Below are 23,886 nucleotides of genomic sequence, written 5' to 3' on the forward strand. Positions count from 1 at the left end.
GGAACGAAACATACACAGATTCCCGATCTTGCGAGGTTAGGCTCGGTCCCCGAAGGCTAACCAGGAGGGTTCAGGTGGACAGACAAGACACAGCCAACTAAGACAAACCCCAGAGACCAGCAAAGAAAAATCCTGATTGGGTCTTTTTTTCTCTTCAGTGTTAACCCTTTCCTTTCCAACAAAAACTGAAGAGATTAAATCAGAACATCACTGAAAATAATAACATAATGATCATTATTATTATATTATTATAATCATCGTAGAAGGCCCATTGTTCCCCACTGTGTTTGGGTTAGTAATAATTTGTAGAGTGGCTATATTTTCCCTCAGCATACATTCTTTCACTATTCTGATTGTCTAAAGAATCCATATGTTGTTCTGAAATATGAACACAGAAATACTGGACATTTTGAACTCTTATTATGGTGGTGATTTGACCAAATTACAATTATGGTCTTGAATTGGACTCGCATTTTTCTGGTCTCGGCCTTGACTTGGTCTCGTCTCGGACCCCTTGTCCCCCTCCCGGTCTCGGTCTTGACTCTGTCTCGCCCCCCTCGGTCTTGGTGTTGACTCGGACTTGATTTGCTCCGGTCTTGGTCTTGAATCGGTCTAGCTTTAGGTGGTCTCGAACCCAACACTGGCGTCTTGCATGTGAAAACGCCCATTGGCATGTAAAAAAACAAGTCACCAACAGAATGTTCCAGTCATCATTTTCTCGTCCTACTTTTCCCTTCATGATATAGGCCTAAAGTGTGTGGTCGTTTTCAATTAGGCCATATGCCGTTTATTTAATTAAGTGTGGACATAGGCTATTTTTGCACATGATGTTAATAAACCCATTTGTGTACAGTATTCGATTACTGAAGAAAATATGTTGCCCATTGTTGTAACATAAACGTTTCGTTTTGACAGGATGCTTTGCGTGTTGGTCCAATTGAAGTTGGAACGTCATGAATATACCGTATATATAGCCTACTGTATGTTCTCTCCAAGTTGCTAATAAACCAATCCATACTAGTGGAGGTTCTTTCAAATCGGCTAGAGATGACTATCCAATCAGACCAGTCTCGTAGTGAGCTAGCGCGAGGCTCAGGCTGTGTACTCGGCTATTAAATCCTAAACGAGCCGACGTGGGATCGTGTGACTGACTGCGCTCAAACAAGCAAAACAGGTAGGCAGACTAAGGTCCTATTGAAACCAATTGTTTGTTATATATTGGCAGCCTATAAGAAATGTATCTTTGGATAATGTTTCTCATTCTTTACAATTTGTTCATATGTTCTATTAATAAACAGTTGAATTAATTAGCTAGTGGCCTAATTTCTGTTTTTTGTGGTAGATTATCGAGACATCTGTATGTTGAAAAGCATTGTAATTTGTTCGATTTAATATGATTGATTTTTTGACTGTTCATTATTGGATGTTTAATGCATTAAAATGGGTGGCTATTTAAGCCATTGATAAAGACCACAACCAGCCATCAAATGTTATTTCAAGTCTGACAATCTCATGAAACGTCCCATTTCATTTTAATCTCATATGCATTTTAGTTCCCTCGATAAATCTTATTTTGTTTCTTTTGCGTTTCGGTTTGCAGTGTATGACTCCGTGCTGCCATCGATATACCAGTCATGGCTGGCTTGTACAGCCTTTGTTACTGACAGCTCTGGCGGGCGGTGCTTGGAGAACTTTGACAAACTGATGTAATGTCCGCTTTTGGAAATGAAATGTAGGCCAATAGTTTTTGGAAATGAAATGTAGGCCTATAGATAGGCTACACATAGGAGTCTAAATAAGGTTTTTCAGATGATATCAAACGATTGAGATTAGAACGTAGGTAATGCGTTCACATTGCTCCCGTGGCATTTGTAATCCGAGGCTGTGTGGCTTTGTTACTAAACCTTTCCCTAGCAGTGGAACAGAGGCCATTTTATCAATGGACTCCTAAAGCAGAGCAACCCTTCTTCATTCGGCATCAAATAGCCTAGCCCCCATACAAGCGTGCATTTAGAAATGTGTGTTCAAATATGCCTAATGGGTCTATTTGTGACGGGTAAGAAAACAAAACACAAAAAGCTGTTAAAATTAAAGGACAGTTTCTGTCATGAGAAGACATTTCACAAAATGGAAGATGAATAATTCCTGGTGAGGAATTCTCTTTTATCCGCAAGGAGGCCTATTATGAGTTGCATCACCAACACACTCACTAAACATTTCTTCAAATTAATCTCAGAGATGTGTGTGTTGGCGGTGGATGAGATTACTAAATGTCTCCAATTATTAATTTAGGAAACTTTAGGTAGTATAGTTATCAAAAAATCTGATATGTAGTGCATTCGGAAAGTATTTAGACCCCTTGATTTTTTCCACATTTTATGTTACAGCCTTATTCTAAAATGGATTCAATTGTTTTTTTCCTTCAAGCTACACACAATACCCCATAATGACAAAGCTATTTTCAGGTCTCTCCAGAGATGTTTGATCGGGTTCAAGTCCGGGCTCTAGCTGGGCCACTCAAGGATGTTCAGAGACTTGTCCCTAAGCCAACAACAATACTATCCAGGTCTGTGCCAAACAGTTTGAGCTTCTACTTCTAAAAATCCACCTTTCCAGAAATAAGTCTCTCACTGTTGCCGCTTGCTACAGACCCCCCTCAGCCCCCAGTTGTGCCCTGGACACAATATGTGAATTGCTTGCCCCCCATCTATCCTCAGCGTTCGTACTGCTTGGTGACCTAAACTGGGATATGCTTAACACCCCGGCTGTCCTACAATCTAAACTAGATGCCCTCAATCTCACACAAATGATCAAGGAACCTACCAGGTACAACCCTAAATCCGTAAACATGGGCACCCTCATAGATATCATCCTGACTAATTTACCCTCTAAATACACCTCCGCTGTCTTCAACCAGGATCTCAGCAATCACTGCCTCATTGCCTGCATCCGTAATGGGTCCGCGGTCAGACGACCACCCCTCATCACTGTCAAACGCTCCCTAAAACACTTCAGCGAGCAGGCCTTTCTAATTGACCTGGCCCGGGTATCCTGGATGGATATTGACCTCATTCCGTCAGTAGAGGATGCCTGGATGTTCTTCAAAAGTGTTTTCATCTCCATCTTAAATAAGCATGCCCCATTCAAAAAATTCAGAACTAAGAACAGATATAGCCCCTGGTTCACCCCAGACTTGACTGCCCTTGACCAGCACAAAAACATCCTGTGGCGTACTGCATTAGCATCGAACAGCCCCTGCGATATGCAACTTTTCAGGGAAGTCAGGAACCAATATACACAATCAGTTAGGAAAGCAAAGGCTAGCTTTTTCAAACAGAAATGTGCATCCTGTAGCACTAACTCCAAAAGGTTTTGGGACACTGTAAAGTCCATGGAGAATAAGAGCACCTCCTCCCAGCTTCAATAAGCATTTTGCTACGGCTGGCCATGCTTTCCACCTGGCTACCCCTACCCCGGCCACCAGCTCTGCACCCTCCGCTGCAACTTGCCCATGCCCCCCTCGCTTCTCCTTCACCCAAATTCAGATAGCTGATAAATCTGGACCCCTACAAATCAGCTGGGCTAGACAATCTGAACCCTTTCTTTCTAAAATTAGCCGCCGAAATTGTCGCAACCCCTATTACTAGCCTGTTCAATCTCTCTTTCGTATCGTCTGAGATCCCCAGAGATTGGAAAGCTGCCGCGGTCATCCCCCTCTTCAAAGGGGTTGACACACTAGATCCAAACGGTTACAGACCTATATTTACATTTACAAATTGGTGCATTCAACGTATGATAGCCAGTGGGACAACCACTTTGTTTTTTCTTTTTTATAAATGGGGGGTGGGGGAAGAAGGATTACTTTATACTATTCCAGGTATTCCTTAAAGACATAGGGTTTCAAGTGTCTCTGGAAAGTGGTCAGTGACTCCGCTGTCCTGGCGTCGTGGGGGAGCTTGTTCCACCATTGGGGTGCCAGAGCAGCGAATAGCTTTGACTGGGCTGAGCGGGAACTGTGCTTCCGTAGAGGTAGGGGAGCTAGCAGGCCAGAGGTGGATGAACGTAGTGCCCTCGTTTGGGTGTAGGGTCTGATCAGAGCCTGAAGGTAAGGAGGTGCCGTTCCCCTCACAGCTCCGTAGGCAAGCACCATGGTCTTGTAGTAGATGCGAGCCTCAACTGGAAGCCAGTGGAGTGTGCGGAGGAGCGGGGTGGCATGGGAGAACTTGGGAAGGTTGAACACCAGATGGGCTGCAGCGTTCTGGATAAGTTGTAGGGGTTTAATGGCACAGGCAGGGAGCCCAGCCAACAGTGAGTTGCAGTAATCCAGACGGGAGATGACAAGTGCCTGGATTAGGACCTGTGCCGCTTTCTGTGTAAGGTAGGGTCGTATTCTGCGAATGTTGTAGAGCCTATGTCCATCCTGCCCTGCCTTTTGAAAGTATTTGAAAGCCAAGTTAACAAACAGATCACCGACCATTTCGAATCCCACCGTACCTTCTCCGCTATGCAATCTGGTTTCCGAGCTGGTCATGGGTGCACCTCAGCCCCGCTCAAGGTCCTAAACGATATAATAACCATAAAGGACAGTACTGTGCAGCCGTCTTCATAGACCTGGCCAAGGCTTTTGACTCTGTCAATCACCGCATTCTTATTGGCAGACTAAATAGCCTTGGTTTCTCAAATGACTGCCTCGCCTGGTTCACCAACAACTTCTCAGATAGAGTTCAATGTGTCAAATCGGAGGGCCTGTTGTCTGGACCTCTGGCAGTCTCTATGGGGGTGCCACAGGGTTCAATTCTCGGGCCGACTCTTTGCTCTGTATATCAATGATGTCGCTCTTGCTGCTGGTGACTCTCAGATCCACCTCTACGCAGACGACACCATTTTGTATACATCTGGCCCTTCATTAGACACTGTGTTAACAAACCTCCAAACGAGCTTCAATGCCATACAACACTCCTTCCGTGGCCTCCAACTTCTCTTAAACGCTAGTAAAACTAAATGCATGCTCTTCAATCGAACGCTGCTTGCACCTGCCCGCCCGACTAGAATCACTACTCTCGGCGGGTCTGACTTAGAATATGTGGACAACTACAAATACATAGGTGTCTGGTTAGACCGTAAACTCTCCTTCCAGACTCACATTAAGCACCTCCAATCCAATTCCTATTTCGCAACAAAGCCTCCTTCACTCATGCTGCTAAACATGCCCTCGTAAAACTGACTATCCTACCGATCCTTGACTTCGGCAATGTCATTTACAAAATAGCTTCCAACACTCTACTCAGCAAATTGGATGTAGTCTATCACAGTGCCATCCGTTTTGTCACCAAAGCCCCATATACTACCCACCATTGTGACCTGTACGCTCTCGTTGGCTGGCTCTCACTACATATTAATTGCCAAACCCACTGGCTCCAGGTAATCTATAAATCACTTCTAGGCGAATCCCTGCCTTATCTTAGATCATTGGTCACCATAGCAACACCCACCTGTAGTATGCGTTCCAGCAGGTATATCTCACTGGTCATCCCCAAAGCCAACACCTCATTTGGCTGCCATTTCTTCCAGTTCTCTGTTGCAAATGACTGGAACGAACAGCAAAAATCTCTGAAGCTGGAGACACTTATCTCCCTCACTAACTTTAAGCATCAGTTGTCAGGGCAGCTTACCGATCACTGCACCTGTACACAGCCCATCTGTAATTAACCCACCCAACTACCGCATCCCCATATTGTTATTTACATTGGTGAACCTTCGCCCCATTCTGAGGTCCTGAGCACTCTGGAGCAGGTTTTCATCAAGGATCTCTCTATACTTTGCTCCGTTCATCTTTCCCTCGATCCTGACTAGTCTCCAAGTGGGCTGTCATGCCTTTTACTGAGGATTGACTTCCGTCTGGCCACTCTACCATAAAGGCCTGATTTGGTGGAGTACTGCAGAGATGGTTGTCCTTCTGGAAGGTTTTCCCATCTCCACAAAGGAACTCTGGAGCTCTGTTAGAATAACCATCGCGTTCTTGGTCACCTCCCTTACCAAGGTCCTTCTCCCCCGATTGCTCAGTTTGGCCAGGCGGTCAGCTCTAGGAAGAGTCTTGGTGGTTCCAAACTTCTTCCATTTAAGAATGATGGAGGACACTGTTCTTGGGGACCTTCACTGCTGCAGACATTTTTTGGTACCCTTCCCCAGATCTGTGCCTCAACACAATCCTGTCTCAGAGCTCTATGGACAGTTCCTTCGACCTCATGGCTTGGTTTTTGCTCTGACTTCTTCTTCAGTATAATGGCGTTCGCAACAATTAGATGTCCATTCCGCCACCTACTTTGCGGGTGGCTAATAAGGATCCCAAAAAGCAAAACATTTGGGTAAAAATAAATAAAATATCACACAAACTACCAAAAAATAAATTAACAAAACATCAACCTGCTTTTCTGTAAAATAAACAAACTTTCTAAGTCCCAACACAGGCTCAAAAGCCTCCAGTGAGGGCGGGACATTTCCTAGCGACAATAGCCCTTGTAGTGCTTCTGCCGTGAAGTCATGGAGCCCCAAAAACTTCTCGGCTGCAGATATAATATCCAGCTTCTTGGACTTCTTAGACACTTGTGCTGTACAATTAATCACTGTGGCTATAAATGCCACAATCCACCTTCACAATGAGTGTATCCAGATCACCCGATTGACTTAAAACACTAGCAGCTGGTTGCAATGCATCCAGCGCCATATCTTCAACACTGTTGCCTCTTGCCCCTCGACTCTCTTCACCGCCTCCACATAGGAGATCCGCTGCACAGCCCTGATCCTTGACACCTCGACCTCCTTCACCCCACCACAGTTGCAACATTTTCCATTCACAGATTCTTCAATATCATACTTCTCCCGTCTGCAAACATTTGACACGTGACCATATCCTTTACAATTTCCACACTGTAATGGTTTGGACACATGCTCTCACCGCATACCTCACATATCCAAGCTTCACATATTCAGTCTCCTCAAACAACAATAATATCGACAGGCTTTTCTCCTTCCTTCCATATACCATATTGGTCAGGTGACGTGCATTGACCACTCCTGGGATTTTCTGACTAAGGTACTCATCTATATCCAATGAGACTCCAGTTATAACTCCTTTGGCAGACACCCTGCTCCGACGATCAATACGTTACTTCTGACGTGGACAATTTTGCCAGCTCCAGTGCACGCTTCTTCTGTTCTTCATCAACCAAAATAACCAAAACAAGGTCGCTTCTAGTCACCTTGATTGAATCCACCTTTCCCACTGCTTTCTTCACAGTCCTCGACATTACAAATGGATTTCCCAAATGAATCTACGTGTCCAAAAACTGCAGTCAAATAAGAAATGCATTATGGGACCGGTCCTTGTCTTGTACTACAACTTTTGCTCATTTCTTTCCATTCATCATCACACACTTCACTTGCCGCACTTTCAGATTCAAGCACAGTCGCCATTTCCTCTCCCCTGCTAGGACTCTCTCTGACATGCACTGTCAACTGTGGGACCTTATATAGACAGTTGTGTGCCTTTCCAAATCATGTCCAATCAATTGAATTTACCACAGGTGGACTCCAAACAAGTTGTGGAAACAGACACCTGAGCTCAATTTCGACTCTCATAGCAAAGGGTCTGAATACTTATGTAAGGTATTTCTGTTTTTAATTTTGAATAAATGTGCAACAATAGAAAGTAAAAAGAAACTGTTTTCGCTTTGTCATTATGGGATATTGTGTGTAGATTGAGGGGGAAAAAATTATATTTAATCAATTTTAGATAAGGTTGTAACGTAACAAAGTGGAAAGTCAAAGGGAATACTTTCTGAATGCACTGTACTTTTTGACAGTTTAACCCTGTGCGTCAGAGTGGGCTCACCTACAGTACCAGTCAAAAGTTTGGACACCTACTCATTCCAGGGGTTTTATTTATTTTTACTATTTTCTACATTGTAGAATAATAGTTAAGACATCAAAACTAGGAAATAACACAAATCAAAATCATGTAGTAACCAAAAAAGTGTTAAACAAATCAAAATATATTTTATATTTGAGAATCTTCAAAGTAGCCACCCTTTGTCTTGACAGCTTTGTACACTCTTGACATTCTCTCAGCCAGCTTCATGAGGTAGTCACCAGGAATGGATTACAATTAACAGGTGTGCCTTGTTAAAAGTTAATTTGTGGAATTTCTTGAGCCAATCAGTTGTGTTGTGACAAGGTAGTGATGGTATACTCCCGTCTGGATTACTGCAACTCGCTGTTGGCTGGCCTCCCTGCCTGTGCCATTAAACCCCTACAACTCATCCAGAACGCCGCAGCCCGTCTGGTGTTCAACCTTCCCAAGTTCTCTCACGTCACCCCCCTCCTCTGCACACTCCACTGGCTTCCAGTTGAAGCTCGCATCCGTTACAAGACCATGGTGCTTGCCTATGGAGCAGTGAGGGGAACGGCACCTCTGTACCTTCGGGCTCTGATCAGTCCCTACACCCAAACGAGGGCATTGCGTTCATCCACCTCTGGCCTGCTGGCTCCCCTTCCTCTGCGGAAGCATAGTTCCCGCTCAGCCCAGTCAAAACTGTTCGCTGCTCTGGCACCCCAATGGTGGAACAAGCTCCCTCACGACGCCAGGACAGCGGAGACACTCACCACCTTCCGGAGACATTTGAAACCCCACCTCTTTAAGGAATACCTGGGATAGGATAAAGTAATCCTTCTACCCCCCCCCCCCCCAAAAAAAATTGTGAAGTGGTTATCCCACTGGCTATAGGGTGAATGCACCAATTTGTGAGTCGCTCTGGATAAGAGCGTCTGCTAAATGACGTAAATGTGCCCTTGAGCAAGGCACTTAACCCTAATTGCTCCTGTAAGTCGCTCTGGATAAGAGCGTCTGCTAAATGACTAAAATGTAAATGTAAAATGTATACAGAAGATAGCCCTATTTGGTAAAAGACCAAGTCCATATTATGGCAAGAACAGCTCAAATAAGCAAAGAGAAACAACAGTCCATCATTACTTTACTTTAAGACATGATGGTCAGTCTATCCATAACATTTCAAGAACTTTGTACGTTTCTTCAAGTGCTGTCGCAAAAACCATCAAGCGCTATGATGTAACTGGCACTCATGAGGACCGCCACAGGAAAGGAAGACCCAGAGATACCTCTGCTGCAGAGGATAAGTTAGAGTTATCAGCCTCAGAAATTGCAGCCCAAATAAATAATTCAGAATTCAAGTAACAGACACATCTCAACATCAACTGTTCAGAGGAGACTGTGTGAATCAGGCCTTCATGGTCGAATTTCTGTAAAGAAACCACTACTAAAGGACACCAATAAGAAGAGACTTGCTTGGGCCAAGAAACACGAGCAATGGACATTAGACCGGTGGAAATCTGTCCTTTGGTCTGATGAGTCCAAATTTGAGATTTTTGGTTCCAACCGCCGTGTCTTTGTGAGACGCAGAGTAGGTGAACAGATCTCCGCATGTGTGGTTCCCACCGTGAAGCATGGAGGAGGAGGTGTGGTGGTGCTTTGCTGGTGACACTGTCTGTGATTTATTTAGAATTCAAGGCACACTTAACCAGCATGGCTACCACAGCATTCTGCAGCGATACACCATCCCATCTGGTTTGGGCTTAGTGGGACTATCATTTGTTTTTCAACAGGACAATGACCCAACACACCTCCAGGCTGTGTAAGGGCTATTTTACCAAGGAGAGTGATGGAGTGCAGCATCAGATGACCTGGCCTCTACAATTCCCCAACCTCAGCCAAATTGAGATGGTTTGAGATGAGTTGGACCGCAGAGTGAAGGAAAATCAGCCAACAAGTGCTCAGCATATGTGGGAACTCCTTCAAGACTGTTGGAAAATCCTTCCAGGTGAAGCTGGTTGAGAGAATGCCAAGAGTGTGCAAAGCTGTAATCAAGGCAAAGGGTGGCTACTTTGAAGAATATAAAATATATTTTGATTTGTTTAACACTTTTTTGGTTACTACATGATTCCATATGTATTATTTCATACTTTAGATGTCTTCACTATTATTCTACAATGTAGAAAATATGAAAAATAAAGAAAAACCCTTGAATGAGTAGGTGTGTATGTATGTACAGTGAGGGGGGGGGGGGGAGTATTTGATCCCCTGCTGATTTTGTACGTTTGCCCACTGACAAAGACATGATCAGTCTATAAATTTAATGGTAGGTTTATCTGAACAGTGAGAGACAGAATAACAACAAAACAATCCAGAAAAACGCATGTCAAAAATGTTATAAATTGATTTGCATTTTAATGAGGGAAATAAGTATTTGACCCCTCTGCAAAACATGACTTAGTACTTGGTGGCAAAACCCTTTTTGGCAATCAGAGGTCAGACGTTTCTTGTAGTTGGCCAACAGGTTTGCACACATCTCAGGAGGGATTTTTTTCCACTCCTCTTTGCAGATCTTCTCCAAGTCATTAAGGTTTCGAGGCTGACGTTTGGCAACTCAAACCTTCAGCTCCCTCCACAGATTTTCTATGGGATTAAGGTCTGGAGACTGGCTAGGCCACTCCAGGACCTTAATGTGCTTCTTCTTGAGCCACTCCTTTGTTGCCTTGGCCGTGTGTTTTGGGTCATTGTCATGCTGGAATACCCATCCACAACCCATTTTCAATGCCCTGGCTGAGGGAAGGAGGTTCTCACCCAAGATTTGGCGGTACATGGCCCGTCCATCGACCCTTTGATGCGGTGAAGTTGTCCTGTTCCCTTAGCAGAAAAACACCCCCAAAGCATAATGTTTCCACCTCCATGTTTGACGGTGGGGATGGCGTTCTTGGGGTCATAGGCAGCATTCTTCCTCCTCCAAACACGGCGAGTTGAGTTGATGCCAAAGAGCTCGATTTTGGTCTCATCTGACCACAACACTTTCACCCAGTTCTCCTCTGAATCATTCAGATGTTCATTGGCAAACTTCAGAAGGCCCTGTATATGTGCTTTCTTGAGCAGGGGGACCTTGCGGGCGCTGCAGGATTTCAGTCCTTCACGGCGTAGTGTGTTACCAATTGTTTTCTTGGTGACTATGGTCCCAGCTGCCTTGAGATCATTGACAAGATCCTCCCGTGTAGTTCTGGGCTGATTCCTCACCGTTCTCATGATCATTGTTACTCCACGAGGTGAGATCTTGCATGGAGCCCCAGGCCGAGGGAGATTGACAGTTATTTTGTGTTTCTTCCATTTGCGAATAATCGCACCAACTGATGTCACCATCTCACCAAGCTGCTTGGCGATGGCCTTGTAGCCCATTCCAGCCTTGTGTAGGTCTACAATCTTGTCCCTGACATCCTTGGAGAGCTCTTTGGTCTTGGCCATGTTGGAGAGTTTGGAATCTGATTGATTGCTTCTTTGGACAGGTGTCTATTATACAGATAACAAGCTGAGATTAGGAGCACTCCCTTTAAGAGTGTGCTCCTAATCTCAGCTCGTTACCTGTATAAAAGACACCTGGGAGCCAGAAATCTTTCTGATTGAGAGGGGCTCAAATACTTATTTCCCTCATTTAAAATGCAAATCAATTTATACAATTTTTGATATGCGTTTTTCTGGATTTATTTGTTGTTATTTTGTCTCTCACTGTTCAAATAAACCTGCCATTAAAATTATAGACTGATCATTTCTTTGTCAGTGGGCAAACATACAAAATCAGCAGGGGATCAAATACTTTTTTCCCTCACTGTAAGGATTCGGCTAAAGGCTTTAAGAACTGGTCTTCTAGTGCGTTTGGTACAGAGAATAAGAGGCAGATTTCCGGGCGTTGTAGAATAGATTCAGGGCATTATGTACAGACAAGGATATGGAAGGATATGAGTACAGTGGCAGTACACCTAAGCATTGGGTAACTATGAAAGAGAGAGCATCACTGGAGGTACCGATTTGAGCCGGGCTCCGCGTGTATGGGGGTGGGACAAAGGAGCTCTCTGAGGCTGGTTGAGCTGAACTTTGGGCTCTACAGTGAAATTGTATAATAAGAACTAACCCAAACAGCAATAGGCTAGGCATATTGACATGGGAGAGAGGCTTAACGCAATCACAAGTGTTATTCAAGAGGGCTAAGACAACAACTGGTAATGGCGATGAAAGTTTGGGCTGAGGCTAAACCGATAAACAGGATGTGGTACCGTGTAAAGGAACAGTCTGGCAGGCATTAGCTGTGTAGCTGAGTGATCATAAGGTCCAGTGAACAGCACTAAGTAAGTCCGGGAGCAGATTGTAGGCTGCTAAAGCACAGGCGAGCAGGAGGCACGGCTGTTGATTGCGCATGCTAGCGGGCCGGGGCTAGCAGATGGATCTTCGTGGTCGTCGCAACGGGAAGCCTGTTGAAACCACATCAGACAATTACGTCGGCAGACCAGTCGTGATGGATCGGCGGGGCTCCGTGTTGACACTAGGAGGTCCCGTCCGGTTGACAGAGAGGTAGATAGCCGGGAGATGGGCCTGGCTCGAGGCTAGCTCAAGGCTAACTGGTACGTCGGGAAGTGGTGATTAGCCAACAACAGCCATTCGGTTGCAGCTAGCTAGTTGCGATGGTCCGGTGTTAAGGTCCAGTGATTCAGTGATTCCGGCAGAAAATCCGATATTCTCTGGGTCGTTAGCACGCTGTGCAGACTGGCCGATAATTGTCCAGGCTAGAGCTGGCTGGTAGGTAGTGCAGGCCATGGACAGTGGTGAAGACCGCTAACGGTGGCTAATAGCAATTAGCTAGTTAGCTGGCAGCTGTCTAGTTTCAGCTGTAGGTTCTTGATAAAAATAAAGAAATAATAGAATCCGTTCCACATTGGGTGAGGCGGGTTGCAGGAAAGTATATTTAGTTAAAGGATGGAAAGTGAGAAAAAAATATATATGAATAAAAGACAAACGTTGAGACTGGTGTTTTGTGGGTACTATTTAATGAAGCTGCCAGTTGAGGACCTGTGAGGCGTCTGTTTTTCAAACTAGACACTAATGCATTTGTCCTCTTGCTCAGTTGTGCACCGGGGCCTCCCACTCCTCTTTCTATTCTGGTTAGAGCCAATTTGCGCTGTTCTGTGACGGGAGTAGTACACAGCGTTGTACAAGATCTTCAGTTTCTTGGCAATTTCTCGCATGGAATAGCCTTCATTTCTCAGAACAAGAATAGACTGACGAGTTTCAGAAGAAAGTTATTTGTTTCTGGCCATTTTGAGCCTGTAATCGAACCCACAATTGCTGACGCTCCAGATACTCAACTAGTCTCTAAGGACAATTTTATTGCTTCTTTAATCAGCTGTGCTAACATAATTGCAAAAGGGTTTTCTAATGTTCAATTAGCCTTTTTAAAAAGATAAACTTGGATTAGCAAACACACCGTGCCATTGGAACACAGGACTGACGGTTGCTGATAATGGGCCTCTGTACGCCTATGTAGATATTCCATAAAAATCAGCCGTTTCCAGCTACAATATCGATTTACAACATTAACAATGTCTACACTGTATTTTCTGATCAATTTGATCTTATTTTAATGGACAAAAATTGCTTTTCTTTTGAAAACAAGGACATTTCTAAGTGACCCCAAACTTTTGAACGGTAGTGATATATATATACTAGCATTCAAAAGTTTGAAGTTTAAGATTGTTATTTTAGAAGATTCTAAGGTAAAATCATCTTAGTTGTACTGAAAAACTTGTAAAGACAATTTACAGTGGGGGAAAAAAAGTATTTAGTCAGCTAACAATTGTGCAAGTTCTCCCACTTAAAAAGATGAGAGAGGCCTGTAATTTTCATCATAGGTACACGTCAACTATGACAGACAAAATTAGATTTTTTTTCTCCAGAAAATCACATTGTAGGATTTTTAATTAATTAATTTGCAAATTATGGTGGAAAATAAGTATTTGGTCACCTACAAACAAGCAAGATTTCTGGCTCTCACAGACCTGTAACTTCTTCTTTAAGAGGCTCCTCTGTCCTCCACTCATTACCTGTATTAATGGCACCTGTTTGAACTTGTTATCAGTATAAAAGACACCTGTCCACAACCTCAAACAGTCACACTCCAAACTCCACTATGGCCAAGACCAAAGAACTGTCAAAGGACACCAGAAACAAAATTGTAGACCTACACCAGGCTGGGAAGACTGAATCTGCAATAGGTAAGCAGCTTGGTTTGAAGAAATCAACTGTGGGAGCAATTACTAGGAAATGGAAGACATACAAGACCACTGATAATCTCCCTCGATCTGGGGCTCCACGCAAGATCTCACCCCGTGGGGTCAAAATGATCACAAGAACGGTGAGCAAAAATCCCAGAACCACACGGGGGGACCTAGTGAATGACCTGCAGAGAGCTGGGACCAAAGTAACAAAGCCTACCATCAGTAACAGGGACTCAAAACCTGCAGTGCCAGACGTGTCCCCCTACTTAAGCCAGTACATGTCCAGGCCCGTCTGAAGTTAGCTAGAGTGCATTTGGATGATCCAGAAGAGGATTGGGAGAATGTCATATGGTCAGATGAAACCAAAATAGAACTTTTTGGTAAAAACTCAACTCGTCGTGTTTGGAGGACAAAGAATGCTGAGTTGCATCCAAAGAACACCATACCTACTGTGAAGCATGGGGGTGGAAACATCATGCTTTGGGGCTGTTTTTCTGCAAAGGGACCAGGACGACTGATCCGTGTAAAGGAAAGAATGAATGGGGCCATGTATCGTGAGATTTTGAGTGAAAACCTCCTTCCATCAGCAAGGGCATTGAAGATGAAACGTGGCTGGGTCTTTCAGCATGACAATGATCCCAAACACACCGCCCGGGCAACGAAGGAGTGGCTTCGTAAGAAGCATTTCAAGGTCCTGGAGTGGCCTAGCCAGTCTCCAGATCTCAACCCCATAGAAAATCTTTGGAGGGAGTTGAAAGTCCGTGTTGCCCAGCGACAGCCCCAAAACATCACTGCTCTAGAGGAGATCTGCATGGAGGAATGGGCCAAAATACCAGCAACAGTGTGTGAAAACCTTGTGAAGACTTACAGAAAACGTTTGACCTGTGTCATTGCCAACAAAGGGTATATAACAAAGAATTGAGAAACTTTTGTTATTGACCAAATACTTATTTTCCACCATAATTTGCAAATAAATTCATTAAAAATCCTACAATGTGATTTTCTGGATTTTTTTTCTTCTCATTTTGTCTGTCATAGTTGACATGTACCTATGATGAAAATTACAGGCCTCTCTCATCTTTTTAAGAAGTTGAACTTGCACAATTGGTGGCTGACTAAATACTTTTTTTCCCCACTGTATATGATTATGTGAATGGGTCTAAATATCATACCATAGCATTTTAGGTAAGAGGTCAATTGTAACATTTGTCTAATATTTTGTCTGAGTCTTGTGAGAAAATACAACAATTACTGGTTGGTAATCAACTAAACAAATCAAAAGACCTCTTCTTACTGATACACATTATATTGCATGATTAGATACATGGAGAATGTTCCACAGGTCGATAATAAAGAACACATACAAAATTGAGGCGCAATTAAAATATTCGGCCTCAATTTTTGGGGGGTCGATAAAACAAAATATCATTTATGGATTTAAACAAAAAGTCCTAGAGTAGAGACACTACCAAACATTTAAAATATTGAATAACGTCTTTCAAAGTGATTTTTAATTTGAGTTATTTAGTTGTTACAACTGACACCATGTTACTTTGTTCCTCGGTTTCCCCGAACTGTGCATTTAGGATCCAGACTCTAGAGTAAGTGTTTCATTAAGCTTTTAATGTCTGTTTGTCTTGTAGTAGCTGGTGGAAGATATTCTGGTGGTGCAAGAGAACATCCACCATTTTTCAGGATGGCCAAGGGTGACGCTCGTAAGCCAAAGGGCAAGATGTCTGCCTATGCCTACTTTGTTCAAACCTGCCGAGAAGAACACAAAAAGAAGAATCCAGAGATCCCAGTGAACTTTTCAGAGTTTTCCAAGAAGTGCTCTGGAAGATGGAAGGTAAGAGGACATAGGCCTATGTGACGCACACAAAATGTATGGTCACAGTTTTGTGTTAATTTTACGTTTTATTTTATTAATATTATGTTTAAGAATATACTGTATGTCCTCCAGACATTACATTGGAGGTATTTATACCAAGTGTCACCACAAGGGGGAGACTGACATTTGGCAGCTCTGATTGGTGATGTACACTACAATACCAAAAGTATGTGGACACCTGCTCGTAGAACATGTCATTCCAAAATCATGGGCATTAATATGGAGTTGGTCCCCCCTTCGCTGCTATAACAGCCTCCACTCTACTGGGAAGGCTGTCCACTAGATATTGGCACATAATGCGGGGACTTGCTTCCATTCATCCACAAGCATTAGTGAGGTTGGGCACTGATGTTGGGCGATTAGGCCTGACTCATAGTCGGCGTTCCAAATCATCCCAAAGGTGTTCGATGGGGTTAAGATCAGGGCTCTGTGCAGGCCAGTCAAGTTCTTCCACACCTATCTAGACAAACCATTTCTGTATGGACCTCGCTTTGTGCACGGGGGCATTGTCATGCTGAAACAGGAAAGGGCCTTCCCCAAACTGTTGCCACAAAGTTGGAAGCACAGAATAGTCTAGAATGTTATTGTATGCTGTAGTGTTAAGATTTCCCTTCACTGGAACTAAGGGGCCTAGCCCGAACCATGAAAAACAGCCCCATAACATTAATTCCTCCTCCACCAAACTTTACAGTTGGCACTGCATTGGGACAGGTAGCGTTCTCCCAGCATCTGCCAAACCCAGATTCGCCATCGGACTGCCAGATGGTGAAGTGTGCTTCATCACTCCAGAGAATGCGTTTCCACTGCTGCGTAGTCCAATGGCGGCGAGCTTTACACCACTCCAGCCGAAGCTTGGCATTGCGCATGGTGATTTTAGGCTTGTGAGCGGCTGCTGGGCCATGGAAACCCATTTCATGAAGCTCCCGTTCTTGTGCTAACGTTGCTTCCAGAGGCAGTTTGGAACTCGGTAGTGAGTGTTGCAACCGAGGACAGACGATTTTTTTAATGTGCTTCAGCACTGTGGTCCCATTATGTGAGCTTGTGTGGCCTATCACTTCGCGGCTGAGCTGTTGTTGCTTCTAGATGTTTCCACTTCACAATAACAGCACTTACAGTTGACCGGGGCAGCTTTAGCAGGGCAGAAATCTGACGAACTGACATGTTGGAAAAGTGGCATCCTATGACGGTGCCACATTGAAAGTCACTGAGCTCATCAGTAAGGCCATTCTACTGCCAATGTTTGTCTATGGAGATTGTATGGCTGTGTGCTCGATTTTATACACCTGTCAGCAACGGTTGTGGCTGAAATAGCTGAATCCACTCATTTGAAGGGGTGTCCACATACTTTTATGTATATACAGTGCATTCGGAAAGTATTCAGACCCCTTTACTTTTCCCACATTTTGTTACGTTACAGCCTTATTCTAAAATTGATTAAATTGTTTTTTTCCCTCATCAAACCACACACAATAGCCCATAATGACAAAGCAAAAACTGGTTGTTAGAAATTTTGCTAATTTATAAAAAATCGAACTGAAATATCACATTTACATAAGTATTCAGACCCTTTACTCAGTACTTTGTTGAAGCATCTTTGGCAGTGATTTAAACCTTAAACTCTTCTTGCGTATGACCCTACAAGCTTGGCACACCTGCATTTGGGGAGTTTCTCCCATTCATCTCTGCAGATCCTCTCAAGCTCTGTCAGGTTGGATAGGGAGCGTTGCTGCACAGGTATTTTCAGGTCTCTCAGAGATGTTCGATCGGGTTCAAGTCCGGGCTCTGGCTGGGCCACTCTAGGACATTCAGAGACTTGTCCCGAAGCCACTCCTGCATTGTCTTGGCTCTGTGCTTAGGGTCGTTGTCCTGTTGGAAGGTGAACCTTTGCCCCAGTCTGAGGTCCTGAGCGCTCTGGAGCAGGTTTTCATCAAGGATCTCTCAGTACTTTGCTCCGTTCATCATTCCCTCAATCCTGACTAGTCTCCCAGTCCCTGCCACTGAAAAACATCCCCACAGCATGATGCTGCCACCACCATGCTTCACCGTAGGGATGGTGCCAGGATTCCTCCAGACGTGACGCTTGGTATTCAGGCCAGTTCAATCTTGGTTTCATCAGACCAGACAATCTTGTTTCTCATGGTCTGAGAGTCTTTAGGTGCCTTTTGGTAACTCCAAGCGTGCTGTCATGTGCCTTTTACTGAGGAGTTGCTTCCTTCTTGCCACTACCATAAAGGCCTGATTGGTGGAGTGCTGCAAAGATGGTTGTCCTTCTGGAAGGTTCTCTCATCTCCACAGAGGAACTCTGGAGCTCTGTCAGTGACCATCTGGATCTTGGTTACCTTCCTGACCAAGGCCCTTCTCCCCCGTTTGCTCAGTTTGGCCGGGCGGCCAGCTCTAAGAAGAGTCTTGGTGGTTTCAAACTTCTTCCATTTAAGAATGATGGAGGCCACTGTGTTCTTGGGAACCTTCAATGCTGCAGAAATGTTTTGGTACCCTTCCCCAGATCGGTGCCTTGACACAATCCTGTCTCGGCGCTCTACGGACAATTGCTTCGACCTCATGGCTTGGTTTTTGCTCTGACATGCACTGTCAACTGTGGGACCTTTATATAGACCGGTGTTTGCCTTTCCAAATCATGTCCAATCAATAGAATTTACCACAGGTGGACTCCAAGTTGTAGAAACATCTCAAGGATGATCAATGGAAACAGGATGCACCTGAGCTCAATTTCAAGTCTCATAGCAAATGGTCTGAATACTTATGTAAATAACGTATGTTTTTTTATATTTAATACATTTTGCAAACATCTCTAAAAATCTGTTTTCACTTTGTCATTATGGGGTATTGTGTGTAGATTGCTAATTTTAAAAAAATCTATTTGATAATAAGGCTGTAACGTAGGGGTCTATGTATTTTCCGAAGGCACTGTGTAGTGTACTTTGACTTTGGCGCTGCTTCCTCATTCTGAGCAGAGCTGTCAACGAACCAGACACCTTATTTCCAGTCGGATCATTTCTCCTGTTTTACAGGTCGGTATTATGTATAAACTTAAGCAATTTATCGTTACTTGGAAGTAAAATATACTAACGGTCAGTGAGCATTTCTCCTTTGCCAAGATAATCCATCCACCTGACAGGTGTGGCATATCAAGAAGCTGATTAAACAGCATGATCGTTACAGGTGCACCTTGTGCTGGGGACACTAAAAGGCCACTCTAAAATGTGCAGTTTTGTCACAACACAATGCCACAGATGTTTTGAGGGAGCGTGCAATTTGCATGCTGACTGCAGGAATGTCCACCAGAGCTGTTGCCAGAAAATGTAATATTAATTTCTCTACCATAAGCTTCCTCCAACATTGTTTTAGAGAATTTGGCAGTACGTCCAACCGGCCTCACAACCGCAGACGACGTGTAACCACGCCAGCCCAGGACCTCCACATACGGCTTCTTCACCTGCGGGATCGTCTGAGACCAGCCACCCGAACAGCTGATGAAACTGAGGAGTATTTCTGTCTAATAAACCCCTTTTGTGGGGAAAAACTCATTCTGATTGACTGGGCCTGGCTCCCAAGTGGGTTGGCCTATGCCCTCCCAGGCCCACCCATGTCTGCGCCCCTGCCCAGTCATGTGAAATCCATAGATTAGGGCCTAATTAATACTTTCCGAATGCACTGTATATACACAAATTAGTGGATTCAGCTATTTCAGCCACAGCCGTTGCTGACAGGTGTATAAAATTGAGCACACAGCCATGCAATCTCCATAGACAAACACTGGCAGTAGAATGGCCTTACTGAAGAGCTCAGTGACTTTCAACGTGGCACAGTCATAGGATGCCACCTTTCTAACAGGTCAGTTCTTCAAATATCTGCCCTGCTAGAGCTGCCCCGGTCAACTGTAAGTGCTGTTATTGTGAAGTGGAAATGTCTAGGCGCAACACCACTCAGCAACTAAGTGGTAGGCCACACAAGCTCACATAACCGGACCACCGAATGCTGAAGCGTGTAAAAATCGTCTGTCCTCGGTTGCAACACTCACTACCGAGTTCCAAACTCTGGAAGCAACGTCAGCACGAACTGTTTGTCGGGTGCTTCATGAAATTGGTTTCCATGGCCAGCAGCCGCACACAAGCCTAAGATCACCATGTGCAATGCCAAGTGTTGGCTGGAGTGGTGTAAAGCTTACCGCCATTGGACTCTGCAGCAGTGGAAAAGCGTTCTCTGGAGTGATGAATCACGCTTCACCATCTGGCAGTCTGATGGACAAATCCGGGTTTGGCGGATGCCAGGAGAACGCTACCTGCTCGAATGCAGTGCCAACTGTAAAGTTTGGTGGAGGAGGAATAATGGTATGGGGCCGTTTTTCATGGTTCGGGCTAGGCCCCTTAGTTCCAGTGAAGGGAAATCTTAACGCTACAGCATACAATGACATTCTAGACTATTCTGTGCTTCCAACTTGTGGCAACAGTTTGGGGAAGGCCCTTTCCTGTTTCAGCATGACAATGCTCCCGTGCACAAAGTGAGGTCCATACAGAAATGGTTTGTCGAGATCGGTGTGGAAGAACTTGACTAGCCTGCACAGAGCCCTGATCTCAACCCCATCGATCACCTTTGGGATGAATTGGAACGCTGACTGCAAGCCAGGCCTAATCTCCCATAATCAGTGCCCGACCTCACTAATGCTCGTGGCTGAATGGAAGAAAGTCCCCGCAGCAATGTTCCAACGTCTAGTGGAAAGCCTTCCCAGAAGAGTGGAGGCTGTTATAGCAGTGAAGGGCGGACCAACTCCATATTAATGCCCATGATTTTGGAATTAGATGTTCGACGAGCAGGTGTCCACATACTTTTTGCCATGTAGTGTATATGTGAGTGGTTCTTTTTGTGTGAAATTATAATTTTTGATACCAAAAGGAAAATGCAAAATAGATTTTTTAGATGTTCAATCAATTCTGAGCGATGCTGTCCATGAACCAGACACCTTATTTCCAGTCTCATATTTTCTCATTTTACAGGATACTATTATCTGTTGACGTGGTCCTAAGCCGGGATCTGTTACACCTATATGAGTTGCATCACCAGCACTACAAATAATTTATTCGAATGAATCATGGATGTGTGTTTTGGCAGTGGATGAGATGACAATGTATTTTCTTGAATAAGCTGGCACGTAGTTTCCTACTTTGATTTTAGGAGCAGCATGGAGAGTTGAATAAGCCGTTCAGATTTTGTCATGATAGGCCATTTCATTGAAAATAAATAATTATCTATCCCTACACCAACTTAACATTTTATTTGGCACTCTGTTTGTTTTGCAGACAATGTCTCCAAAGGAGAAGTCAAAGTTTGTGGACCAGGCCAAGCAGGACAAAACTCGCTATGATTCGGAAATGATGAGCTATGGTCCTTCTGGAAAGAGGGGCAAGAAGGCAAAGAAGGATCCTAATGCTCCAAAGAGACCTCCGTATGTCTATTGCTAAAATACTGTAATCATCTATGAAGGATCCTAATGCTCCAAAGAGACCTCCGTATGTCTATTCCTAAAATACAGTAATCATCTATGCGCAACTCAATATTAGGAAGGTGTTCTCAGTGTATATTGGTTTATGCTGATTTGTTAGACAATTCCAGAGTCTGACCTATGTTTTTGGGGGCTCTAAGCGCAATATTTGGTTTGGGGGCCCCCCACCTTACGGGTAAAACATTTTAGTGTTCCCCCTCTTGACAGCAGAGAGGAATTTAAGTTTTAAAGTATAGTTCCTGCAATTCTATACATTTACCATGGAGTGGAGAGAATCTGGCAGTTTTTAAAACTACACTGAACAAAAATATAAATGCAACATGTAAAGTGCTGGTCCCATGTTTCATGAGCTGAAATAAAAGATTCCAGAAATGTTCCATACATACAAAGATTATTTCTCTCCAATTTTGTGCACAAATTTCTTTACATCCCTGTTAGTGAGCATTTCATCGTTTGTAAAATAATCCATCCACCTGACCGGTGTGGCATATCAAGAAGCTGATTAAACCGTGTGATCATTACACAGGTGCACCTTGTGCTGGGGACAATAAAAGGCCACTCTAAAATGTGCAGTTTTGCCACACAACACAATGCCACAGATGTCTCAACTTTTGAGGGAGCGTGCAATTTGCATGCTGACTGCAGGAATGTCCACCAGAGCTGTTGCCAGAGAATGTAATATTAATTTCTCTACCATAAGCATTGTTTTAGAGAATTTGGCAGTACATACAACCGGCCTCACAACCGCAGAACACGTGTAACCACGTGGAGGAGTATTTATTTCTGTAATAAAGCCCTTTTGTGGGGAAAAACTCATTCTGATTGGCTGGACCTGGCTCCCAAGTGGGTATGCCTATGCCCTCCCATGTTGCATTTTTTTCCCCCAGTATATTTTCATGCATTTCTTCAAATTTTACCATGGGGCAGAGAGAAATTTGCAGTTTGCCATGTTCATATGATATGAGTGAGTGACTAACAAAATCAATGGGGGGCCCCCTGGAGTTCAGGGCCCCTGGACAATTCAAAACAATATATGATTAATTTTTGAAGTCCTTCAACAATCAGTAACGACAGCATTCCTTCTTTTATACAGATCAGGGTTCTTTGTTTTCTGTGCTGAGCAGCGCCCCAATATTAAAGCCCAGCACCCAACCTTTGGCATTGGGGATGTGGCAAAGAAGCTTGGAGAGATGTGGAACAATTTGACAGACTCCAATAAGCAGCCATATCTTGCCAAAGCCAACAAACTCAAGGAAAAATACAATAAGGTAACTGCATTGGGGACTCTGTATTTGTCTCAAAGGAAATGTAATTGAATGGGATTTTTACCCCTGTAAGTGGTCTGACTGTGGTGTCAGACCCTATATGCAAGGAATCACTGGCTAAATATTGCAAAACCTGTGATTTTTCCAAGGGGTTGAAAATGTGACTTGTTTTAATTCAAGACACCTTTGCTTACTGTTTCTAGGATGTGGCAGATTACAAAGGAGGAAAGGGGAAACTGGGCGGGGCAGGAGCCTCTAAATCGAAGAAGGCTGAAGATGACGAAGACGATGACGAGGAAGATGATGATGAAGATGATGAAGAGGAGGAGGAGGATGACTAATAGAAAATTGTATTGTGGTTGGTTAAGACACTGGCCATTAGATGTGAGCACACCTATCTGTAGGTTTCACCTAGTTCAACTATCCCAGAAGAAAACATCAAATTGGTTTTGAAACCGTTTTCTCACTGTAGTTTCTTTCTGGTTGTCATTTGGTTCTTTAACACCTTGCTCTCCAGTGTTTTTCCTGATCCCTTTGCTTTTTTCAGTTGAACAAACCTATTCACAGTGATCGCATAAGGGTTCATACCCTATAAAATACTGTGTGTGTTACTATATGGCTATTGAAATAGATTTAGATTTTATTTTTCTATTTTACAGGGATCCACATTTCATGGAATTGTAAGTTTGCATTTGAGGGAATTGTATGGGTAGACACACAATCCATAGACTTGAGGTAGATGTCCAGTCTGACAACCAGGTATTCATGTAACATTGCCATGGCTTATTATTCCAACTACCTGTGCGTTTGAGGCAGGACTGATCCATTTCACTGTTTTATGGCTGAAAGGAATTATGATGAAATGGGTCCTCTATTTGTTTTTGTTAATTTGGATAAGTGGAATGACATTTTAGATGTTAACATTTGTCCACCTCTTGACCAATGTTGACGCTACATCTTTTGGACAAGGTGGGGATTTTTCTTAGCACCTGCGCAATTTGTTTTGTATGTTTAGGATGCCTTTGATTTAAAAATAAATAATTAGATTTTTA

General features: G+C 43.8%; 1 protein-coding gene across 1 annotated transcript; it reads left to right on the plus strand.

Annotated features, from left to right (window-relative positions):
- The first annotated feature begins 1,061 nt into the window (after nucleotides 1-1,061).
- On the plus strand, nucleotides 1,062-23,886 carry LOC311143021 (high mobility group protein B3-like). The gene is made up of 5 exons (XM_084178816.1): nucleotides 1,062-1,174; nucleotides 15,807-16,009; nucleotides 21,367-21,512; nucleotides 22,663-22,837; nucleotides 23,038-23,886. The coding sequence occupies exons 2-5, from the start codon at nucleotides 15,860-15,862 to the stop codon at nucleotides 23,173-23,175; spliced, it is 609 nt and encodes a 202-aa protein (XP_084034942.1). The 5' UTR covers nucleotides 1,062-1,174; nucleotides 15,807-15,859; the 3' UTR covers nucleotides 23,176-23,886.

This window comes from Coregonus lavaretus (assembly GCF_964263955.1).
Source record: "Coregonus lavaretus genome assembly, chromosome: 15".
NCBI lineage: Eukaryota > Metazoa > Chordata > Actinopteri > Salmoniformes > Salmonidae > Coregonus > Coregonus lavaretus.